Source organism: Dendropsophus ebraccatus, chromosome 4 (assembly GCF_027789765.1).
Source record: "Dendropsophus ebraccatus isolate aDenEbr1 chromosome 4, aDenEbr1.pat, whole genome shotgun sequence".
NCBI lineage: Eukaryota > Metazoa > Chordata > Amphibia > Anura > Hylidae > Dendropsophus > Dendropsophus ebraccatus.
This window is the reverse complement of record NC_091457.1, coordinates 52573027-52596902: the sequence shown is the minus strand read 5'-3', so window position 1 is coordinate 52596902 and position 23876 is coordinate 52573027. Positions and strand designations below refer to the sequence as shown.

The 23876-nt window shown below is 41.6% G+C and overlaps 1 protein-coding gene across 1 annotated transcript in view; it reads right to left on the bottom strand.

The window, feature by feature from the left end:
• PRRG4 (proline rich and Gla domain 4) overlaps positions 1–8010 on the bottom strand; it is a 30994-nt gene extending 22984 nt beyond the window's left edge. The window contains exon 1 of the mRNA XM_069965786.1: positions 7771–8010. Coding sequence (XP_069821887.1) covers positions 7771–7811 — 41 coding nt within the window. The 5' untranslated portion in view covers positions 7812–8010. The remainder of the gene's footprint in view (positions 1–7770) is intronic.
• Between the last annotated feature and the right edge of the window lie 15866 nt (positions 8011–23876).

The window sequence follows — 23876 nt, the reverse complement described above, 5'->3', positions numbered from 1 at the left end:
TATTTACCTTCCCCACTCCTGTGCCCTGCCTGTGTATGTGCCACAAATCAGAATCAGTTATGGCCTATCAGTGCTCCTCTTCTCAGCTCCCTGCCATCTGTCTTGCTGCATGAGACAAGCTCTGTTGTAAGTCAATGGAGTTCACCTCCTAAAGCAAGATTACAGGGGGATGAGGAAAAGAGCACTCAAGTCACTTATCATTTATTTCCAAAAATTGGCATGGGCTGGACACGTATGAGACATGGCAAATGTTTTTTTTATTATGACAAGGACACTGTGGAAATATTTTTAAAGGACAATACAGAATTATATCAGTATTGTGTTTTCTTTCAGGAGTGGCTGACTCATATGTCAGTATAACTAAGTGTAAAGCCAGGCAAGTCATGTCTGAACCAAAGAAGCCAGGATAACATTACCAATCATAAATTGAAACATTTCTTTTTAAATTATTGTTCACGCTACACACCTTGAAAGAATGCATTGTGGGTAATGAAGAGCAATCTGGACTTACTACAAATGCTGGAAAGGAACCAACAATTGCACCACACCCCAATCTTCATCAGCCAACAACTACAACAACAACACATGGGTTCACATGAGGCAGATTTTGTTGCAGAAGTGATTATTCCATTCACCTGAATGCGTCTTGCAGAAATCCACAATGCCATTTAATGGTAATGTGTGTATATATATATATATATATATATATATATATATATATATATATGTGTATATATATATATATACTACCGTTCAAAAGTTTGGGGTCACCCAAACAATTTTGTGTTTTCCATGAAAAGTCACACTTATTCACCACCATACATTGTGAAATGAATAGAAAATAGAGTCAAGACATTGACAAGGTTAGAAATAATGATTTGTATTTGAAATAACATTGTTCTTACATCAAACTTTGCTTTCGTCATAGAATCCACCTTTTGCAGCAATTCCAGCATTGCACACCTTTGGCATTCTAGCTATTAATCTGTTGAGGTAAGCTGGAGAAATTGCACCCCACGCTTCTAGAAGCAGCTCCCACAAGTTGGATTGGTTGGATGGGCACTTCTGGCGTACCATACGGTCAAGCTGCTCCCACAACAGCTCAATGGGGTTCAGATCTGGTGACTGCGCTGACCACTCTATTACCGATAGAATACCAGCTGCTGCTTCTGCTGTAAATAGTTCTTGCACAATTTGGAGGTGTGTTTAGGGTCATTGTCCTGTTGTAGGATGAAATTGGCTCCAATCAAGCTCTGTCCACTGGGTATGGCATGGCGGTGCAAAATTGAGTGATAGCCTTCCTTATTCAGAATCCCTTTTACCCTGTACAAATCTCCCACCTTATCAGCACCAACCCCAGACCATCACATTACCTCCACCATGCTTAACAGATGGCGTCAGGCATTCTTCCAGCATCTTTTCATTTGTTCTGCGTCTCACAAACGTTCTTCTTTGTGATCCAAACACCTCAAACTTGGATTCATCCATCCACAACACTTTTTTCCAGTCTTCCTCTGTCCAATGTCTGTGTTCTTTTGCCCATCTTATAATCTTTTTCATTTATTGGCCAGTCTCAGATATGGCTTTTTCTTTGCCACTCTGCCCTGAAGCCCAAAATCCCGCAGCCGGCTCTTCACTGTAGATGTTGACACTGGTGTTTTGCGGGTACTATTTAATGAAGATGCCAGTTGGGGACCTGTGAGGCGTCTGTTTCTCAAACTAGAGACTCTAATGTGCCTATCTTCTTGCTTAGTTGTGCAACGTGGCCTCCCACTTCTTTTTCTACTCTGGTTAGAGCCTGTTTGTGCTGTCCTCTGAAGGGAGTAGTACACACGGTTGTAGGAAATCTTCAATTTCTTAGCAATTTCTCGCATGGAATAGCCTCCATTTCTAAGAACAAGAATAGACTGTCGAGTTTCAGATGAAAGTTCTCTTTTTCTGGCCATTTTGAGCGTTTAATTGACCCCACAAATGTGATGCTCCAGAAACACAATCTGCTTAAAGGAAGGTCAGTTTTGTAGCTTCTGTAATGAGCTAGACTGTTTTCAGATGTGTGAACATGATTGCACAAGGGTTTTCTAATCATCAATTAGCCTTCTGAGCCAATGAGCAAACACATTGTACCATTAGAACACTGGAGTGATAGTTGCTGGAAATGGGCCTCTATACACCTATGTAGATATTGCACCAAAAACCAGACATTTGCAGCTAGAATAGTAATTTACCACATTAGCAATGTATAGAGTGTATTTGTTTAAAGTTAGGACCAGTTTAAAGTTATCTTCATTGAAAAGTACAGTGCTTTTCCTTAAAAAATAAGGACATTTCAATGTGACCCCAAACTTTTGAACGGTAGTATATATATATATATATATATATATATATATATATATATATATATCTATCCTGTTTCCCTGAAATTAAGAGTGTCTTATACAATTTTTTCTCCCAAAGATGCTTTAGGTCTTATTTTCAGGGGATGTCCATGAAGAATTAAGTTTTAAAATTTATTTATGGAAATTTTTTTTTAATGAACATTCATACACTGTACAGTCTGGAGACTGTAACGATCTCCCACATTAGTTCCTGGACCACTTGTACAGCAGGGATGGTACTGCAGCTTCTGGACACCAGGGGGAGCTCATCATACCATACTCCTACAGCACAGCAGCAACAGCGTACAGTATGGTGGCAGGCGACGGGATAACAGCAGACTGTGTGCAGCTCTACATTTTGAGGTAGGAGACAATGGGGATGGTGACAGACGACGGGACTCTTGATGCCTTGCCTGACATTTACAAGTGACGGCCACAGAACGAAACATCAGGGTTTGCGGCAAGTGACGGTCTTTATGTCCTGCATGCAGCTGCTCTGCAACGGATAGTGAAGTTAGGCGACAATGGTGGCAGGCTAAAAAGAATCACAGCTGCATGCCATGGCAGTCTGTTCGGCAGCATGCTTCCAAACATAAAATTTTACTAGGTTTTAGAGCCCTATTACACAGGCTAATTATGTTGCAGAAAATCGTTATATCGTTCAAATTTAAACGATAATCGTTCTGTTAAATTGTAGGCAACAATCAAAAAATCATTGGTAATCGTTCAATAATCGTTCGCTGTAATTCCACATTCATTCACTAATCATTCAGTGTAATTCCAAATCGTTCCTTCTGTTGCTGGGATCAGATGGAGCAAACAATCATAGTAATGATCGTTGCGTTGTAACGATAGTAACTAACGACTATCATTCTGTGTAATATGGTGAACGATTTCAGGTAATGCTGGGTTTATACGTAGCGATAATTAGCCCGATCATACGATGAATGATTTTGAAGTAACAATTTTTTTTATAACGATCAGCGTTTAGACGGAACGATATATCGTACGGAAAAATCGTTTTGCGATCACTTAAGCCTATCTCGCACTTAGGTTAAATCGGTGAACGACTGTTTACACAGAACGATCTGCGAATTTTTTACGAACGACGATTTAAGAACTCGTCATTAGATAGTTCGCTATGTTTTCACATACGATTATCGTTCGAATTCGATCTTTAACGTGCAAATTTGAACGATAATCGATGTAAATGCAGCATAAACAAGGATAAACATTATAGTTCGTGATTGTTTATCGGTAATCGTCAAAAAAAGGGTCTAGCAGGACCCCTACTTTCAGGGAAAGCCTTATATTTAGCAATTCAGCAAAACGTCTACTAGGTCTTATCTTCAGGGGATGTCTTATTTTCGGGGAAACAGGGTGTACGTGTGTATAGATTTTTCAGCAACATATCTATTGCATTTGAATTTCTCTAAAATGGGGGTAACACTTTGCCTGAAAACTGAAACTTGGGAAACGTCTAGACCAATATTTTTAGAGTATTTAAAGTGAACCTTTACTTTTATGACTTTATATATCACTATTGAAAGCGAAATTACCATCAGGTACATTGCTTTTTTTCCTTAGCCATTTGGCCCCAGCACCAGGATCCCAGTGCTTTTTTTTAAATGATGCCTGGTTACTGTGCTCGGCATCGCTCTTTTCCTGAGCCCCGGCCTGGTTTGGAGCACTGGGGCAGGCCTGCCGCCCCCCAGTGTGACGAAACCCCCTCTCCTATGGCCACACTGATGGTGGCGGGCCTGCCCCAGTGTTATGAGCCTCCTAAGGGAGCCTCCTATCCCACCTTAAGGCTGGGTTCACACTATGTATATTTCAGGCAGTATTTGGTCCTCATGTCGGGTCCTCATAGCAACCAAAACCAGGAGTGGATTGAAAACACAGAAAGGCTTATGTTCACACAATGTTGAAATTGAGTGGATGGCCGTCATATAACGGTAAATAACTGCCATTTTTTTTAAAATAACAGCAAATATTTGCCATTAAATGACGGCCATCCACTCAATTACAACATTATGTGAACAGAGCCTTTCTGTGTTTTCAATCCACTCCTGGTTTTGGTTGCTATGAGGACCTGACATGAGGACCAAATACTGCCTGAAATATACGTAGTGTGAACATAGCCTAAACATGTCCATGTTGTCTGTTTTCATGTGTTTTTTATGCAGAACAAATTTTAAAAGTCAAGCACTATGCATTTCTTTGACTAAAGTTAAGTGTTTAGCAGCACTAAGTCCATGTGCACCGCTGGGCTGACAGGTGTGCTAAAGCTTTTTGTTTTTTTTTTAAACTGTGCTCTTAATTTATATTGCCAACATTATTATTGTAGTTGTGGAATCACTGGTGTCAACATGCTCAGTGCCCAGGGCATTAGAAGACTTTTATTAGTGCATGCTAATGGTATCTACCTGGAGTTGTATGACACCAGTTTCATGGTCCAAAGGAGTCTAACAAAAGGAATATGTAAAGTTTTTATTACAAAATGTCATTATGACTATTGGGCCCAAATAAAGAAAACTGTTTGGTTCATTGGCAGTTTTTCCAAAACACAACATAGCATTATGCCATTTTCAATTTGTGGCATTTTTCCTCCCACTTCTCTATAGGTTTCAAAAATGCTTCTGTACTAGCTACTTTTTATAATACAGGTGTTTTTGTGGGGGCCTCTTTTGGAACCAAAAGAAACGACAAGTCATTTATTTTTTCAGCTTGGCCATAAAGTGGAGCTTCTTTAGAAGGGAGTGCGTTTTATGTTTTATAACTGCTCACCCACTGAAATTAATGAAGGGGTTAAAATGTTTTTTGGGGGTGGAAAATGAGACCTTTTTTTTTTTAACCTCAAAAAGTTATCCTCAAAAGTTTTTTGTACATGTGAATGTAGCCATGATATTACACACTATTTTGGGGAAAAACACCACACAAACCGCATCATTGAGGACAAAAAAGTCTAAAGACTAATGGGTGAAAGATGACTGACTAGCCTTGTCCTGGGATACTGTGGGCACAAAATGACCCTGAGACTCCACGCTCCACTAGTTTACATTCACATTGTAAACTACTGTTATTATACACATACTCATGCCCATGGTTTGGCAGTTTGTGAAGTAAACCATTAGGATACATTCGCACAACGTCATTTTGCGGTCGTATTTTTGGATTGCTGTCATTTTTAGCCTATTACACGGGACGATGTTAAGCAGGAAGCGAGATCCAAGATGTCAAATTAGTGCTCACTTCCTCCTCAATACCCACTCGCTGTCTGTGCTATTACACGTGCAGACATTAAGCGGGGAAGAGTGGGCGGCTGTGGAAAGCTGTGTGTGGGTGGGGGGGTTCATAGGAGAGACGGTGATGCTCAGCAGACCGTCGCTGTGCTGATCGTTTTGTTTCAGCATGTTGAAAAATCACAATCAGCCAATATCATGCATGTTGGCTGATCGTGACCTTTCAACAAGTCCTATTAAACCAAGCGATTATTGTCCGGAACGGTAGTAATCGCTTTGTGTAATAGGGCCTTTAGAGCTACAGAGAGAAAGGGCTTCTGGAGGGGTAGTGGAGGAGGAGAGGTCCTAGGGGGGAGGTAAGAATATACAGACCTGTGGTCAAGTTGCTTTCCTGCCGATCATCACTGGAACAACCCGTATAATCCAGAAGACCCTATATTAAATTTTGACCCTACATTATACTTTGGCAGCAACAGCTTAGAAGTGCATGCTGAAGCCAGTAGTACTTCACCTATGAGACATTCAAACACAACCTGTCTGTCCTAGTGTTACACTATTTATAGGCTGGTAGGCATATTAATCCTGCAGATACCACAAACCTTTCACCATTGAGCTATATAGTAATATAATAGTATATAGTAAGATATGTACATAGTAAATAGTATATAGTAAGATAAGTTTTTTTAATGAATGACATGTTTATATGTAACCTCGGATATCATGCCTGTGTGCTAGATTCCACCCTCCTGGGGGCCAAAGGAAACCTAGTATGCCCTCTAGTCATTTTACACAATGCCAATACTGCCACACAGTGTAAATGTGAACAGAGCTATATATTTTTCTGCTCCACTATCACATTGCTCTTTAGAAGTCTCATCCTCAGGGGTGGAAAAGAAAAAAGAAACAGAGATCCTAGGAAATTGCCCATTATGCCACCCCCTAAAACCGGCCTATACCTGTCATCAGTGCCATTGCGTAACTGTTACATGACAGAAGTTAGGTAGGGTGTGATCACTATGGAAGGTCTAGTAACAACCACCCTGCAGGGGAGATGATATAGTAGGTACCACAGTCCAATTACCAGTTTGCCTAACTCCCTTGTATCACTTTACTCAGGCCCACCTCCAGTTGGAGGAAACCCCCGTCCATTAGAATTATTAGAATCCCATTAGAATCAATGAAGCCACATAACAGAATGGCAGGGGTTCCCCTAGAGATGAGCCATTGCCACACGTGTCTGGCAGAACCTCTCTCTCAGCACAGGACAAGGCTACCTTGAAAATACATGCACACACTTCTAAGCTGAGCATGCGTATGCATCGGGGAGTCTGAACAAACAGCTGTTGACATGGTAAAACAACAATGATGGAGGGAGTACAAGCCTTTTCCGCTCTCATGGTAACATGGTTGCAGTACCTTCCATCTGCTGTCTCATACAAGGCTTCCCAGTCCAGTCAATAAATATTCAGCCCAGTGGCATGGCCCACAATGGTGGCAATTCCTCCTCACCATGCTGACAGCCAAACTGACCAACTGCCAACCACACAAGCAATACATGTAATTGTCAATGTAGATATATAGCTTACATAATAGAACACTTTGCGGAACATAAACAAAAAGGATTGTGCAGTTGAATTCCACCATGGCTGATCCTTCTCTATCCTAACATCTGCCATTGAGGAAAAGTCAGGAGGCCACTATGCACATTAGATGGTCAGCTGTCCTGCTGACACTTAACTTATGTGTATGGCCAGGTTTATGTGTATGGCGCAGTTTTGTCAATTCAAATGAGTGCAGAGCCTGCATCATCCATACCAGCTCCCACACACACACACACACATTACATATAGAACATTATTATATATATATATATATATATATATATATATATATATATATATATATACACTTTTTTTTTTTTTTTTTTTTTTTTTAATGGCACACGCATAATTAAACTACTTACATAAGTTCACACCCCATAAAGCCTGGACAGCCATTAAACTCACTGCATATCAATCTCATTGCTGTAAACTTCCTTAAAGACTTAATTCTGACACTTCTCACCTTTGTTACTATGCGCATAATGTTATGTGAGCTAAGGAAATGCAGGACCCACAATAACGCTTATAAGACTATCAATGACACAGACTTACCTCAATGCAGGAGGCCCATTTACATTGTCGAATAGATTCATCAGTACCTGGAGTCCTGCAGTCCTAAGAGGGGTGAACACACTTCTTCGCTCCAACCTTACGTCTGAATAGGCCAGGTACCAAAGTCCAAACAATATAGACACAATGATTTCAAAGCACTTCTGTGTACCATAAGCTCACGACCAGCCTATAGAAATCTGCAGCAGCCTATGTAGCTGGGGCTAGACAAGTCCCATCTACTCTTACACCAGGAAGTCAGCAGGCAGGTGACTCCTCCTTTAGGTACCTGCCTTGTCTTGTGATATGACTGTGTCACTGGATAGGTATCTAACTAATACAATTAGGACAGGCAGTTCAGGTTTCTTATTATTCCTACTTATGACTCTATTAGGAGTAACAACCCAACAACGTAATCATGAATAAAAAGTAATATTGTGAGAAGAAAAGCAAATGATGACAGCAAATGCCAGAAGCAGAATAGAAAATTGCTGTTGGACAATGTAATGTGTGTATTCTTCTATCTATCTATCTATCTATCTATCTATCTATCTATCTATCTATCTATCTATCTATCTATCTATCTATCCATCCATCTATCTATACAGCTTTTTCAGGATCCTAAAGGGCAACCCTTTTCCATATGTCCTGTTAGGGCATATGGATGTCATAGTGGGTGTCACCCACTCAAACCCCCCCTGTATTAGCCAGAAAGGAGAGCTGCACAGAGCTGTGACAAAGAATAGCTCCAGATCTGGAGTACTGGGGGTGATCAAGGGCAATCTGCAGGAGATAACTGGGGGTTAACACCTTTAATTTAGTACATGTGACAATAAGAAAACCTGTGTGGCATATCTGCAGAAGAACTGTCATTTCCTGTACCTGCACCAGCAGGCACAGGTCTCACATATTTTGTCAGGTTCACCAGATTTCTGGGCACCCTCATGCATCTCCGCCCATGCCCATTCCCAATCCCACTCCATTCTATGCACAGGTGGATTCCGCCATGCACCAAAGAACAAGTCTATTCCTCGCCTATTCCTCAAGGGGAACAGACCTGAAGGGTATGTGCACAATGAGGAATAAGCAAGGAATAGGCAAGGAAAGTGTCCTGCTTGTAATTCGTTTCCTATGTAGCTCTGGCAGAATAGGAGCAGAACTTGAGGTAAATGCAAGCGGAAAGCTAGCCGAATTAACCCTTTGAGGACCAGGCCCAAAATGACCCAGTGGACCGCGCAAATTTTGATCTTAGTGTTTTCGTTTTTCCCTCCTCCCCCTCTAAGAGCTCTAGCACTCTCAGTTTTCTATCTACAAGCCATGTAAGTGCTTGTTTTTTACAGGAATAGTTGTACTTTGTAATGGCGTCTTTCATTTTACCATAATATGTATGATGGAACCCAAAATATATTATTTATGAAGATATAAATAGGTGAAATCGTAAAAAAGAATGCAATATGGTAGCGTTTGGGGGGTTCCTGTGTCTACGTAATACACTATATGGTAAAAGCGACGTGATAGCACTATTCTATAGGTCAGCCCGAACACAACCATATGCAGGTTACACAGATTCTCTAATGTTATATATGTATTTTTTTTATGAAATCCTTTTTTTGGCAATTAAATATTAATAAATTGGGCCTATTGTGACGCTTATAACGGTTTTATTTTTTCACCTACGGGGCTGTATGGGGTGTCATTTTTTCCGCCATGATCTCTAGTTTTTATTAATACCATATTTGTGAAGATCGGACGTTTTGATCACTTTTTATTGATTTTTTTTAATATATAATGTAACATAAAATCGGTAATCCGCGCACTTTTTTCCCTCTTTTCGTGTACGCCGTTCACCGATCACAATGACGCTTGTTATATTTTAATAGATCGGAAAATTACGCACGCTACGGTATATTATATGTTTATCTATTTATTTATTTTTATATGTTTTATTTATATAATGGGATAGGGGGGTGGTTTCAACTTTTATTGGGAGAGGGGTTTTGGGGTAGTGTAATAGTGTTTTGAAATTTATTTTTTTTACACATTTGAAGTCCCTTTGGGGGAGTTGTACATCCAGTACTTTGATTTCTACACTGATGATTGCTATGCCATAGGCATAGCATTGATCAGTGTTATCGGCGCTCAGTGAAGCAGATCGCCGATCGGACCGCACGGAGGAAGGTGAGAGACCTCCGGCGGTCCGTTTCAACTATCGGGACCCCCGCAGTCACACTGCGGGGGTCCCGATCGGTAAGTGACAGGGGACTCCCCGTCACTTACACTTAAACGTCGCGGCGTTTAAGGGGTTAATGACATGCGGCAGCGCGATCGCTGCAGCGTGTCATTACCGGTGAGATCCCAGCTGCTCACTGCAGCCGGCCCCCACTTCCTATTACGTTACTGCTGGAAGAGCCGGGTACATACCGTACCCAGTTTCCAGCTGACAATGTTATCTCGCAGCCGACATCTGCTGCGTAATTGAGGTACGAGGAGGGGTTAGTGTATATGTTTATTATTTTTACCCCAAACCCCGGCCTGCCTGCTGATTTTAGTCTTCATGGGACTTCTCCTTTAAGCCCAGGAAATGACAGGTAAAACATGAGTCACAGATCTGTACATACCCATATGTATTGACTTTTATTTAATCCCCAGGAGAAACTTTATTTACTTCCTTGTCCTGGATTTTTACTACAGGTATGTTTAGATTAATGCTATGGTTTATTATTACATAATTAATAATGATAGTATACCCATCACAATGATAGTATTTGATAGTTACGTTACACAGCAAAAAAAATATAGGAAATGATATCTGCTGAATCAACAAATCACTGGTCAGGGTACAATCAAGTTATAGCTCACTGATTATTATTCACTAGACTAGTCAATGGTAGCACAACAAATAGGAAGAAGACACAATCTGCAGAAGCAGGATTGAAAGTGAAGCCTCAGTTTTGCAGCTATCTTAAATTTTTAGGTCACCAGTACACCAATAGCATTGTCAGTGTTAGGTATGGCAAGAGGCAGTCAAACAAGACAGTGAGGACAGTAAGCTCTAAGGTGACCCCACCCACTGTCCCTGCCTACTTGCCACAAGACAGTCCTAGGCGACTGCGGAGACACATGGTGGCAGTCCCTATACTAAATAGGGTGAAGCACAGAACAGCGACAGACGAACAAACACAATAAATCCAAGGTTAACATTCCAGGTCGGTAACAGCGGGCAGCAGAAGGTCGGCAGACAAGTCGGGTAAACGGGAACAAGACAGAGGTCAGGGCAGGTAGCAAACAGGATAGAGTGGACACAAGCAGAGTTCAGATAAAAGTACAGAGGAACAAACAGGAACCCTTAGCCTAGTAATTAAACTAACAGCCAGAGACTTGCTGCAGACCATGCTGCCTATTTATGAGGTGGATCCAGATCCCCATTGCACCGGCGCTCAGATAAACACCCTAACTGTCAGAGGCACCTGCCCATCAAGGAACATACAAGACTGCTCAGGTACAGAAATCAATTAGCAGAGACAAAGTAACTCTATCCTTGCCAGAGGCTGAGAGGCAAGGCGGGTGTGGCTGAACAAATAAGGCAGAGCCCTGTTCACACCAGGTTCAGTGCCTTCTGCGCTGTATGTCCTTAACACAGGGCTGGCCTTAGGGTAGATGGCACCCTGTTCGAAACTTTTTTTGACGCCCCCCCCCCCTCTGTTGATACCCCCTAATAGTGACATAGACTAAATCTTACAGCCTCCCACCCCTCTGGACAACCTCCACAATAAAACAACAACTGAGATGGGAGGCTGTAGTATTAAGATCGCCGCTCCCAGCTAATTAACTATTTAAATGCAGCTAGCAAAGCTGACAGTGGAGGGGAGATCCCTTGTACTGAGCCTGCCGGGGATCAGCATCAGATGATGCTGATCCAGGGTCGGCAATCAGTGTATCTGGTCTGCTGCACACCAGAATAATAGAGCACTGATCTGATAGATCAGTGCTCTATTAAATACTCAGCATTGATCTCAATTTGAGATCAGTGCTGTGTATATAGAAGTCCCCCAGGGGACTTCTAATTGCTGTATTTAAAAAAAAACAATAAAGTGTTTTTATTAATAAAAAAAATCCCCTCCCCTAATAAAAGTTTAAATCACCCCTCTTTTCCCATTTTATAAATAAAAATAAATTAAAAATAAACATATTTGATATCGCCGCATACGTTATCGCCCGAACTATTAAATTATCACATTCCTCTTCTTGAAAGGTAAACGGCATAAATGCAAAAACCTGCAAAGTGCAAAATTGCGCATTTTTGTTTGCAACAAATCCAGAAAAAAATTAATAAAAAATGTGATCAAAAAGTCACATATACGCAAACAAGGTACCAAAGGAAAGAACAGATTGTGGAGCAAAAAATAAGGGCTCCTGTGGGTCTGTAAGGGAAAATATGCAAAATATTCAAACACATGAAGGAAAAAAATGAAAGCACAAAAATGAAAACTGGCTACGTCCTTAAAGGGTTAAAAAAAAGCAATTGACATTAAAATTTCCAGCAAATTTGAAATTAAAGAATAAAAAACCCCATTAGTGTTGCCTTCACCAACCTGGTTGATCCTGCCTGTGAAACAGCTACTATTTTGACGGAAGGTAGAAGGCGAAAATTATCACTCCCGACTTGGTGGAGAAGTGACGATAAATAACAATACAGTATTCTTAAGAGGCCATGGAATTTGAATGAGGACACCTTCAATCCTTAAACAAGGATCCATGACAGGGCAAGTCTGGCAGTTTGGGCAAAAAAAATTTAAAATTGAATTTGAAATGTAACAATACTGTGACCCTGGTAAAACATCATTATAATGATCCAAAGGTGAAACAGGACATTGATGGTGACCTTCCTATTAATTGTGCGTGAGGATGTTAATCCTTCTACGAATGGGCCCATGAGATCAACATAATTAGAAAAATGGAGGAGTTGGCCACAGAGAGAGTAGGGACTCCTGGTGAAACTCATCAGACCTGGGTTTCTTGGACACAATTCTGAGATTCTAAGCATATCCTTACATTGATAGATTAGCACCAGGGCCGGCCTTAGGGTAAATGGCGCCCTGTGTAAATCCTTTTCTCGGCGCCTCCCCCCCCCCCCCAAGGTAACATAAAGATCCCTCTGCCTTCCACCCCTCCAGATGACATCAAACACCCATCACCCGACCCCCTCAACCATACACACAACTACCCCCCCAGCCATTCACGCAACTACTACTTCCCCCTCAAGCCATACAAAACAACTACCTCCCCAGCCATACAAACAACTATGCCCCCAGCCATACAACTACCCTTTCAGCCATACACATAACTACAATGACCTTTAGTTTTAACATAATAAAAAAAATAAAAGTTTACATTTTTTAAATAATTGTGGTTAAAATTGCCCTATTCTATTTCAGCTATCAGGCTTGTAGTCCTGTAATATTTCAGCTATCAGGGTATGCTTGGGGTTGTCCTCTAATAGTTCAGCTATCAGGGTATGCTGGTGGTTGTAGTCCTGTAATATTTCAGCTATCAGTCTATGCTGGGGGTTGTAGTCCTGTAATGTTTCAGCTATCAGGCTATGCTGGGGGTTGTGGCACTGTAATATTTCAGCTATCAGGCTATGCTAGGGGTTGCAGTCCTGTAATATTTCTGCTATCAGGGTATGCTGGGGGTTATAGTTCACTGGCAGTCTCAGGTTGGGAATGCTATGATTATCACCACTACCCAGAGAGTCTGATGGCTTCAGGTGCCATGATCACTGATACAGCTCATTATCATTAATACACTTCTGCTCTTCCAAATAGCCTATTTACTAAAACAGCTCCGCTATACCAAGTATAGTGATCACTTAGACAGCTCTGCTATACTGAGTGTGATCACTTAGACAGCTCTGCTATACCTAGTCCAGTGATCACTTAGCTCTGCTATACCGAGTCCAGTGATCACTTAGACAGCTCTGCTATACCGAGTACATATTACTGTATTCGGTATAGCAGAGCTGTCTAAGTGATCACTTTACTCGTTATAGCAGAGCTGTCTAAGTGATCAATGTACTCGGTAAAGCAGAGCTGTCTAAGTGATTGCTGGACTCAGTATGCTCAGTAAAACTATAGATAAAGATTTGAAAAAAAATATGTGCATGAGAACCTGGTGGTGACCCTCTAAAATGTTCTTCTAGTAAAGATTAATAAGAAAACTGTATGAATTTGTGGAATTTGAATGAGCACACAGCTGAACCGCTAAGTTGACAATGTGGCCTAGGCATGGCATGTGGAGTTGGTGCCACAGAATAGGGAGAAAACAATCCAACATATATCCAAGGATTGACATTGAAATTTAAAGAGTCACTGTCGTATTTTTTTTTTTTTTGCAGAAATCAATAGTCCAGGCGATTTTAAGAAACTTTGTAATTGGGTTTATTAGCCAAATCTGCCATTATCTGCATGTAAAAAGCCTTTTCCCAGGTCCCCCCCCCCTCCTTCCTCTTTTCCATCCACTGCAAAAAATCTGAAAATTATGACTTGTTGCATCAGACGTACCCAGTCTGCTCTAGGAGAACAATGAAGACAGGGGAGAGAGCTTCAAACTGCTTTTTCATGATAAAAATGAATTTTTTGGCTAATAAATCTAATTACAAAGTTTCTTAAAATGCCTCGACTATTGATTTCTGCAAAAAAAAAAATTCACGATAGTGACACTTTAAAGTAAATTTAAAATTGACTGTCATAATTGACTGCATAAGTGGTGTTCTACTAGAATGGTTAGACTGTATAATACCGATACTATATTGTAAGGCAGATGATTTTTGGGGTTTCATTTTCCAGAAAGAGATAACACTAGTCAGAAAATGAATTGTTTTCAACTTTTTGGTGGTAGTGTGTATGTGGTGTGAGCCTCTGGGGGAGTTGTGTCGGAGGATTGGCCGGTCACCTGCTAGATGGTGAAGTGTGACGCCACTCCGGTGGTGGCTGGCCGAGATACAGCTGGACCTCGAGGTGTTAATTTGTGACGCCAGTGCCGGGTAGGCACACAGGTATGATGGCATGCCTGCTTTTAGTTTAGGAGGCCGGGTGTACCTTTTTCCCCTGTGAACAGTGTCCTGCCGGGCTGCTACGGGGTCCCTTGGGATAGTGTAATCATGGATGGCCTGAGTGGTGTAGTGACCCTCCTGGACTATCGGAACTGCCACCCACAGAAAGGGAAAGTGTCCCAAGGTTACGGTGTATACTGTGTCGGTGTAAGGTGAAGGATCACAAAGTCTATTTTTCATAAATAAGCCTGGTTTACTAAGAAAGTACATGCTTGCAGCAAGTTACACAATTATGATGTTTCTCTTGATAAAGCACTTGAAAATACACTTGATAATATTTGTAGACAAATACTTGACAATACAGCAACTGAATCTGTGATAGGAATGTAGTATAGGATACAGTCCTGCCAACTGAGTAGCGTGTTGAGTGATGCAAAGAAGCAGAGTAGCAGAGAGGAGGATGTTGTGAGAGTCTCTACCCAAGTAGTACTGTACTCTGCCCGGATGTTGGAGGATGAGGTAGAAGAATACTTAGAAGAAGAATACTTGTGCCTGTGAATTGACCTGTCAGTCTTCACACCACCTGATGCCCACTACGTTTGGCTGAACCGTCCTAGAGGGTGACACAAAGCCCCAGACCTTGTTACCTGGGATGAGCGGAATGCTGAGGGTTCCCTGCTGACAACCGCGCTGCGAGAGTTCCTAGGCTTTGCATAACATTGCTCTATCTGGATCAGTTCCTAGCTTACTGCTGTCTGTGGATACTGTCCTGCTCTGTCACTCTACTTGTCCATGGCGTTTGTTGAGGTTGTCTCTGACTTGTCCTCTCTTGGAAGAGGTCTAACACTGCATAGTGTTGTGTAGTGTTACTGGGAAGAAAATGGTGTGCTGTCTTGCGTCTTACCCATACGGGGTTCTAGCTAAGACTGACCCTGGTAGGGGACCTGGCAGAGGGCCAGGGCCCAGAGAGGACCACTATAGAGAGCTGTCTAGCTGCCGTCCTTCCTCTACAATGTCCAACATAAAAGACTCTTACACTTCCTCCACCCATGTGACTTCCTTCCGCAGGGCATCTAATGTGCGCTGTGAGTGGGTAAGGAGTGCAAACAGAGGAAGTAAAGAGAGAGATAGGAGAGAAGAACAGATTTCTATTGGTCCGCAGATCCATGTGACATACAAACAAACAATAACCCTTTACAAAATTCAGCTGTGCAGCATCTGGATTCACATAGCTAATATAGCGACATCTAGTGGCGATACCTTGGTATTAATTTCATCATCACTTATATACAATAGGTACAGACATTTCTGAAGGGTGTAATAAATAGAAACACCCGTGGTAGGACACCATATGTATACTACTACATCACTGTGCCTCTTATCTCTGTATTGTGATTTCACAGTTCAATAAAAGAGATGAGTCAACCTCAAGCATGCTTGCTTACGGGTGGCTAAGAAGTGTGATTCAGCCCTAGGGACTCCTGAAACACATGGATACAGCTTTCAGCCTTCTTTAGCCACCAGTAATGAAATGCTGCACAAGAGGATTCGGACAAACCCAAGCGTGCTCAAGTTTAGCTGTGTGTTGTGTTTATTACCTCAGTAATATGACATCATTGTGTTCTGACATCAATATTTTTATAATCTATGTTTTGTGATAGAGGTGCACACGTTCAATTGCACATGCACATGTGCAATTTCCACCCAGTAACTATTTATGATATATGATGGGACTTGGAGAGGACGTATGATTGACACCATACGACTCTACACAATGATCAAACACATCAGTAATGTATATTGATGCTGAAATAATGACGCTTATCAATAGTATGTACAAGAAAAACCTGTGCGCCAGGTCCAGGAGTTGTCATCTATGAAAACAAACCAAGGACAATTCATAATCCCAGGTATTTTCATAGCTCCCACAATTGTAGCCACAAAAGGATACAATGTGTTACGCTGAGAGGATAAAGGATGACACAGGGAGATCATCTTTAGTAGGTATTTTAGGTAGAATTCCATTTACATATACGTTTTTAGGGGGGGATCTCCTTTACATATAAGGATAGTCAATTTTAACTTGACTTTTGCCATAATGGAAATCGCTGATCAAGCAATGTATCATTATACAAAGCATCCCACACATCTCAGCTATACAACTTTGGAAAAATAAGTGTGAGATTCCTGTCCATCAATGATTGATTGATTGTTTGATTAATACAATACTCCCTCATCCTTTCCAAATAGAACTGTAGCATTTGTTGTATATGTTTTAATGTTTTGCAGCAGCTGGGGCACAGACCTGTATGATACATCTATAGCTGCCTAGTGATATATATGATATACAAAGCTTTTTTTTTCTTTTCCCAGAAACAGCCTCACACTTGCGTTGGGATCTTGTGTGGTATTACACTTTGGCTCCATTCACCTTAATGGAACTGAATTAGCTGCAATACTCTAACTACCCAAAGTGACCCTGTTCATGGAAGAAAGGATTGCCATTAATAACACGAGTGCTATAAATCTTCTTGTGGCAACAGCCAGCTCTGCACCCCCAATAACTCTGAAAGTGTCCTGATAATACAGGTGTTTTCACCTAAAGACAATGTTTCTGTACTGATGTGTATCCCCTGTACATGCATCTGTGTTCATAGGGACCCAAGACCCTAGACAACAACCCTGCCCAAGTTCTACCTATATATTCCTAAAATGTTTAAGCTTTCATTCTTTACAAATATCCTGTAAGCAAACAAACCTGTTGTCTCCGACAATTCCAAGCCCGAATCTTGCTATATTCCAGATGCTAAATGTACACCAGCTGCATGTATATAATTAGAGAAGCTGCACATATATAATTAGACTGTACACCAGAATGTGTGTTGATTATGACTGCATGGCCTGTATCATTACTTCAGATATTCCTCCTAGTTAATACCGGATATTAGCAGACCAGTATACACTAGTTTCTAATTCACATAGATGATAAATCTGAAGTCATAAGTTTACATACGCAACCACAATCACTTCCTGTCATAGATTTGTGCAGTAACGTCAGTGCGGCATTTGATTACCGGTGGCTGAAGAGATGGATGCAGCCCAACTGTTGCATCTAACTGCTGTGACATCGGTGACATTGTACAGCTATTGGAATATGTATCCATCTCCTCCACATCTAAGAAGGCTTAAGGCCCTATGTGTCACGACCAGTCACACCAAACACACAGAGACAGTAAGCCCTGAGCTCAGCCCCGCCCACTGTCCCTACCTAATTGCCGCAATCTGCCCTAAAATGGCAGCGGACAACTTGGCGGCGGTCCCTGGCCTGGATAGGTGAAACAATAGACAAGACAAAACGAACAAACACAATAAGAATGGTCAGCAATCCGGGTCACAACGGTCTGGCAGCAAAGGTACAAAATCAGGATCCAAAAGAGTAGTCAAATAACAGGCAATATGGTCGGGGGCAGGCAGCAAGCAAGCGAGGTCAAAAGATACAAAGCAGAAATCAGGAGAAGCAAAGAAACAGAACCACAAGCAGGCAGAGACTAAGTCAATAACCGGCAAGGCACAGGCAGAAACAGAAATCTTAAATAGGACACCAGGAACCAAGTCCAGAAGATGATTGGAGGGACCAGCTGTCTATCACTGAGGCAAGGCATGTTAACTGTTACATGACCAGGGAAGCTTAGAAGCACAGACACGGGTGGGGCCGGGAAAACAATTAGCAGACCAGAAGGAATAAGACACAGTTCAGACAGGGCAAAAACAAGGCAAACTAAACACAGAATAAATGGAAGATTATGGCCAAAATCGCAGTCTTTGGCGCAGAGGTCTAATCTTCGCAGCAGAGGGTGTCACTGATGCCTTTTCAGGCGCAATCATGACACTATGACACCAACAGATTATCTGACAGATTTTTTTTAAGCCAAAGCCAGGAATGGATCTGAGAAGAGGAGAAATCTCAGTCTTTCCTTTGTTACCTGTTCTCTGTTTATAGTCCATGCCTGGCTTTGGCTCAAAAAAATCTGTCAGATAATCTGCTGGTGTAATAGGGCCCTTAATATCAACAAGCTATTGTTGCCTAATACATTATTCTTATAATGGGTCTTTATTTAACCCCTTAACGACCGCCGGCGTATATTTACGCTCTGCGGCCGCCTCGGAAAGTTCAGCGTGGGTCCCGGGTGCTGCATGTAGCCCGGGACCGCGGCAATTAGCGGGCACGGTCCAATCGCCATGCCCGCTAATTAAGCATTCAGATGCAGCTGTCAAAGTTGACAGCTGCATCTGAATCCTTTATGCAGCCTCATCCCTGTTGTCTTGTAGGGTGGATTGCTTCCCCGGAACGTTGTCCCGGAGGAGCGATCCACACATCCTGTACCTGCCCGGCTGATCCCGGCTTGGCACTCAATTGCTTTCGGCTGCTGTTGTGTTGTTATTAATTAAAAAACCCTCCACTAATAAAAGTTTGAATCACCCACCTTTTCCCATGTTATAAAAAAAATAATAAAGTTCAAAAGTGTCAGCTCACCCACTCCTTCACTGATACACTCGGATCCACCTTCGGTTATGTGCTGCGACATCCAATAGAAAGGGAAAACGATCCAGCTCAATTTAGTAAAACCAGTACTTGCGCTTTATTGGAATTCTTTAAAAGTCAGGACATAATACACCATCGTGCTACACACTTCTAGGCTCTGTAACATGCGCATTTATACCCAGTGAGGACAGAAGGCTGAGGTCTGTGAGCAAGGGCGCATGCGTCCGAAACATGTCAGCAGAAGTGTGTAGCACGATGGTGTATTATGTCCTGACTTTTAAAGAATTCCAATAAAGCGCAAGTACTGGTTTTACTGAATTGAGCTGGATCGTTTTTCCTTTCTATAAAAAAATAAACATGTTTGTTATCGCCGCGTGCGTAAACGCCCGAATTATTAATTTATCACATTCCTGATCTCGCACGGTAAACGGCGTAAGCGCAAAAAATTCCCAAAGTGGAAATTTGCACATTTTTGGTCGCATCAAATCCAGTAAAATTGTAATAAAAAAACGATCAAAAAGTCACATATGCGCAATCAAGGTACCGATAGAAAGAACACATCATGGCACAAAAAAAGACACCCCACACAGCCTCATAGACCAAAGGATAAAAGCGCTATAAGCCTGGGAATGGCTATGCAAGTGCTATGGCCTTTTAATCACAAGGAGGAAAAAAACGGAAGTGCGTAAATCGAAATTGGTTCTGTCTTTAAGGGGTTAAAGCGTAACTGTCACTGTTTTTTTTTTGCAGAAGTCAGTAGTATAAACGATTTTAAGAAGCTCTATAATAGATTTTATTAGGCAAAAAAGTCTCTTTCTGTACTCAAAAAGCAATCTCCCAGCCTCCCCCCCTGACTTCTTATCTGTGCATTATCAGGTAAATCCGTCTTCATTACAGAGAAGCCAGTGAAGACGGGTTCTGCAGTGTCCATTATATCTTATGGAGGGGCCGGGGGAGATGAGAGAGCAGGAAGAGGAGACATGAAGGTCAGCTGTCAGCTGTAGACTGTCTGGGCACCTAAAAAACACTGGATTCAGAGGTCAGAAAGGTCAGTGCTTATCTAGGTACTTGCTGAGAGAAGATTGCAGGGTGTTGTGCTGTGCAGGACTCCTCTGTGCTCACTCATTCCTCTCAGTTCCATATACACATAATGAACACAGAAATCCTGCTTCTTCTGAAGTGAGGGGGGACCTAGAAAAACACCTTTTTGAGTACAGAAGGAAAATCTTTTGGTAAATAAAACCTATTACAGAATTTCTGAAAATCGCTTGTACTTTAGATATTTATTGTTTTCACAAAGATGACCCTGAAATGACAGTTACGTTTTAACCCTTAGGGGACACAGCCAGTTTTGGAGTTTATGACATGGCCAAATTTGTCAAATATGACTTGTTACTTTAAGAATCAATAACTTTGGAATGCTTTTACCAATCCTTGATCCGTGATTCCAAGATTGTTTTTTTCGTGACATATTCTACTTTATGTTAGTGTTAAATTTAGGTTTATAACTTTTTGAATTTTCTTGGGAAAAACTCCAAAATGTTTTGAAAATCTTAAAAAAAATAGCATTTCTATACAAGTCTCTGCCAATAAGGAAAATAGTAATACTACATAAATTATTTATTAATTTATAAATTATTTATTAATTCATATCTAGAGCATGTCTACTTTATATTAACAGCATTTGGTTAACATGTACTTACTTTTTTAGGATGCTAGAGGCCGTAAATGTTTAGTAGCAATTTTCAAATTCTTCATGAAAATTTCAAACTAAGAAATTCTTTAGGAACCAGTTCAGTTTGGGAGTATATTTTAGAGGCCTGTATACTAGAAACCCCCAAAATATACCCCATTTTGAAATCTTCACCCTTTCAAGTATTCAAATTTACATTCATATAGTTTTTTAACCCTTTGGGCATTTCACAGGAATAACTGCAAAGTAAGTGTCAAGAACTTACCTTTCCGGGCTCCAGCGACGTCTGTGTCCAGCTCTGCTCTAGCGGCGTGCCATCGCTCCGGCTGCCGGAGCCGAGTGACGTCACGGAGACACAACGGCGTCCCTGACAACCTGGGACGCCGTGGTCACGTGACTGCCGGCCGGCACTCAGCTGAACAGCTTCTATGCAGGCTGGGTGGCGGATCGCTCTGCCACTCAGCCAGCAGTGCTGCAGCTGAATTGTGTCTGGATTCAGGAGGCCGGACCAATCAGCCTTTGGTCTGGGCTCCTGATCCAGTATAAGAGGAAGTCAGAGCCAGCCTCTAATCGCTGGCTATTAGGTTCACTCCTGGTCCCAGCTCCCCTTGTTACTCCTGCGAACCCCGTCCTAATTCCTTCCTTTTGACTATCCGTTGTTTTGCTGACTTTGTACCGCGTTGCCCGTGTGGTTTGACCCGGCTTGTTCCACTACTCTTATTGTGTTTTGTCTGTCCGTATTGTTCTGCGTGTTCACTTACGTAGCGTAGGGAATGTCTTCGTGGTTGTCCGCGACCGCTTAGGGTCAACTGAGGCAAGCAGGCATGGTCAGTGGGGGGATTCAGATCCAGGACCCACTGTCTCTCGTCTGTCTGTACCTGCCCGCCCTGACAGTAAGAGTGAAAAGTTCAAATTAGCATTTTCTTTGCAAAGATTTCAATTGTAATCCTATGCATTTTATACCATACAGATTACCGTTACCAATCCATCAATGCCGGCAATTGCTGATGCTGGACTGTTGGGGGTCCAGTGGCAGTTACACTAAACTGTCAGCTATCAGCCGAAAGTTTTGTTGTGGCTCCCGGTCACTGTGTAAACAGCGAGCATCTGAAGCAGCCTCCTACTCTCCTCCTACCATGACGTATTATAACTGCCTGGTGCAGCTAGGGGTTAAAGGGTATGTTTCACCTATATTGTGTTTTACTGGTTAGAGTCATTAAAAAATTTGTTCTTTTATTTTAAACTGTTTCTTTGACAGTTTTTTTTTCACCTTTTGTACATTGTTATGGGTAGAGATGATCGAACATCTGGATTTTGCAGGTTCGATCGAACTTGAACGTTCTCGAACCTGCAGCACTTGATTCCCAATGCCTTCCGGGTCCGTGGGGAAGGAGGAGACAGCCCGAGTACCGCCTGGAACTCTGGGAAACAACCTAGGACTGTTGAACTATATTGTTTACTGCATAGAATAATTTTGATAAACATTGTTTGAATATTTATTACAACAGGAAATTACAATATAGCATCCCTGTCACTCAACGCAAGACCGAGCAACAAAACAAAGCTCTGAACAGTCTTCTGATGAGATGACATATTTATAATTCTTTGATGAGTGAATCACGCGACTGTCACTATAGATGTCTGGGAAGTAGATCATACAGGTTTCTGTTGTGAAGGCAGCTTTACAGGTAAAGGCATCTATAAATTGTTGCAATAACACTAAACTAGTTGGGGTACTTGCATCTCTCAGTAGCCCCACGAATGCCCAAAGGAAAAGTGCTGGTGTGTCAGTCAGGTGATTGCATTTAACATACTAATTACAATGTGCTTCCAATTGGAGGATTCAAAATAATTCTTACCATATTATAATATAAAACCCGTAGAGTTATAGAGTAAATGCTGTTTTTGCCAATAGCTATCTGTCAACCCTGGTATTGCACAGGCCTAGTTAGCTGCTGGCAGTATTGTTACATTTGTACCAGCAATACTGCTATAATTCACTGCATATGCCAGTAATTAAGTTAACATGGAACCAAGGACGGTGAGGCTGCAAAGCATATCCCTACTGGCCTTCAGGTATCAAAATGATGCCGGGAGCAGGGAAACATAGAAGATTGTCTGCAGAAAAAGACCACTGGGTTCATCTAGTCTGCCCTTTCCCTTATTGTTTCCCTTCTTATTATCTTAGGACAGATGTATGTTTATCCCAGGCAGGTTTAAATTCTGTTATTGTAGATTTACCAACCACATCTCCTGGAAGTTTGTTCCAAGTATCTACTACTCTAAAGTAATATTTTCTCACGTTGCTTCTGTTTACTAAAAACACTTCCCTCCTGAAGCTTATTTAGGGCCTATTCCACGGGACGATTATCGTTCGGATAATCGCTAAACCATTTGGAACGAATCGATAATCGTTCGGTTTAATAGCAGTTAATGATTAAACGACATACGAGAAATCGTTGATTGCTTACTGTGAACTGGACCTATTTTTATCGTTGCTCATTCGCAATTTGTTTATTTGGAATAAGACGTCGTTTGCATAAGTAACGATCATTGTTCCGTGTAATTGGATGAACCATTTTAGGTCGTTCACAATAGCGGTCGTTTGAGATCATTTATCGTTAAGGATTTTCCAAACTATAATCATCCCCTGGAATAGGGCTCTTAGTCCTTTAACATACTTAAAAGTTTCAATCATGTCCCCCCTTTCCCTTCTTTCCTCCAGACTATACAGATTCAAATCCTTAAAGTGTCACTGTCGTGAATTTTTTTTTTGCAGAAATCAATAGTCCAGGCGATTTTAAGAAACTTTGTAATTGGGT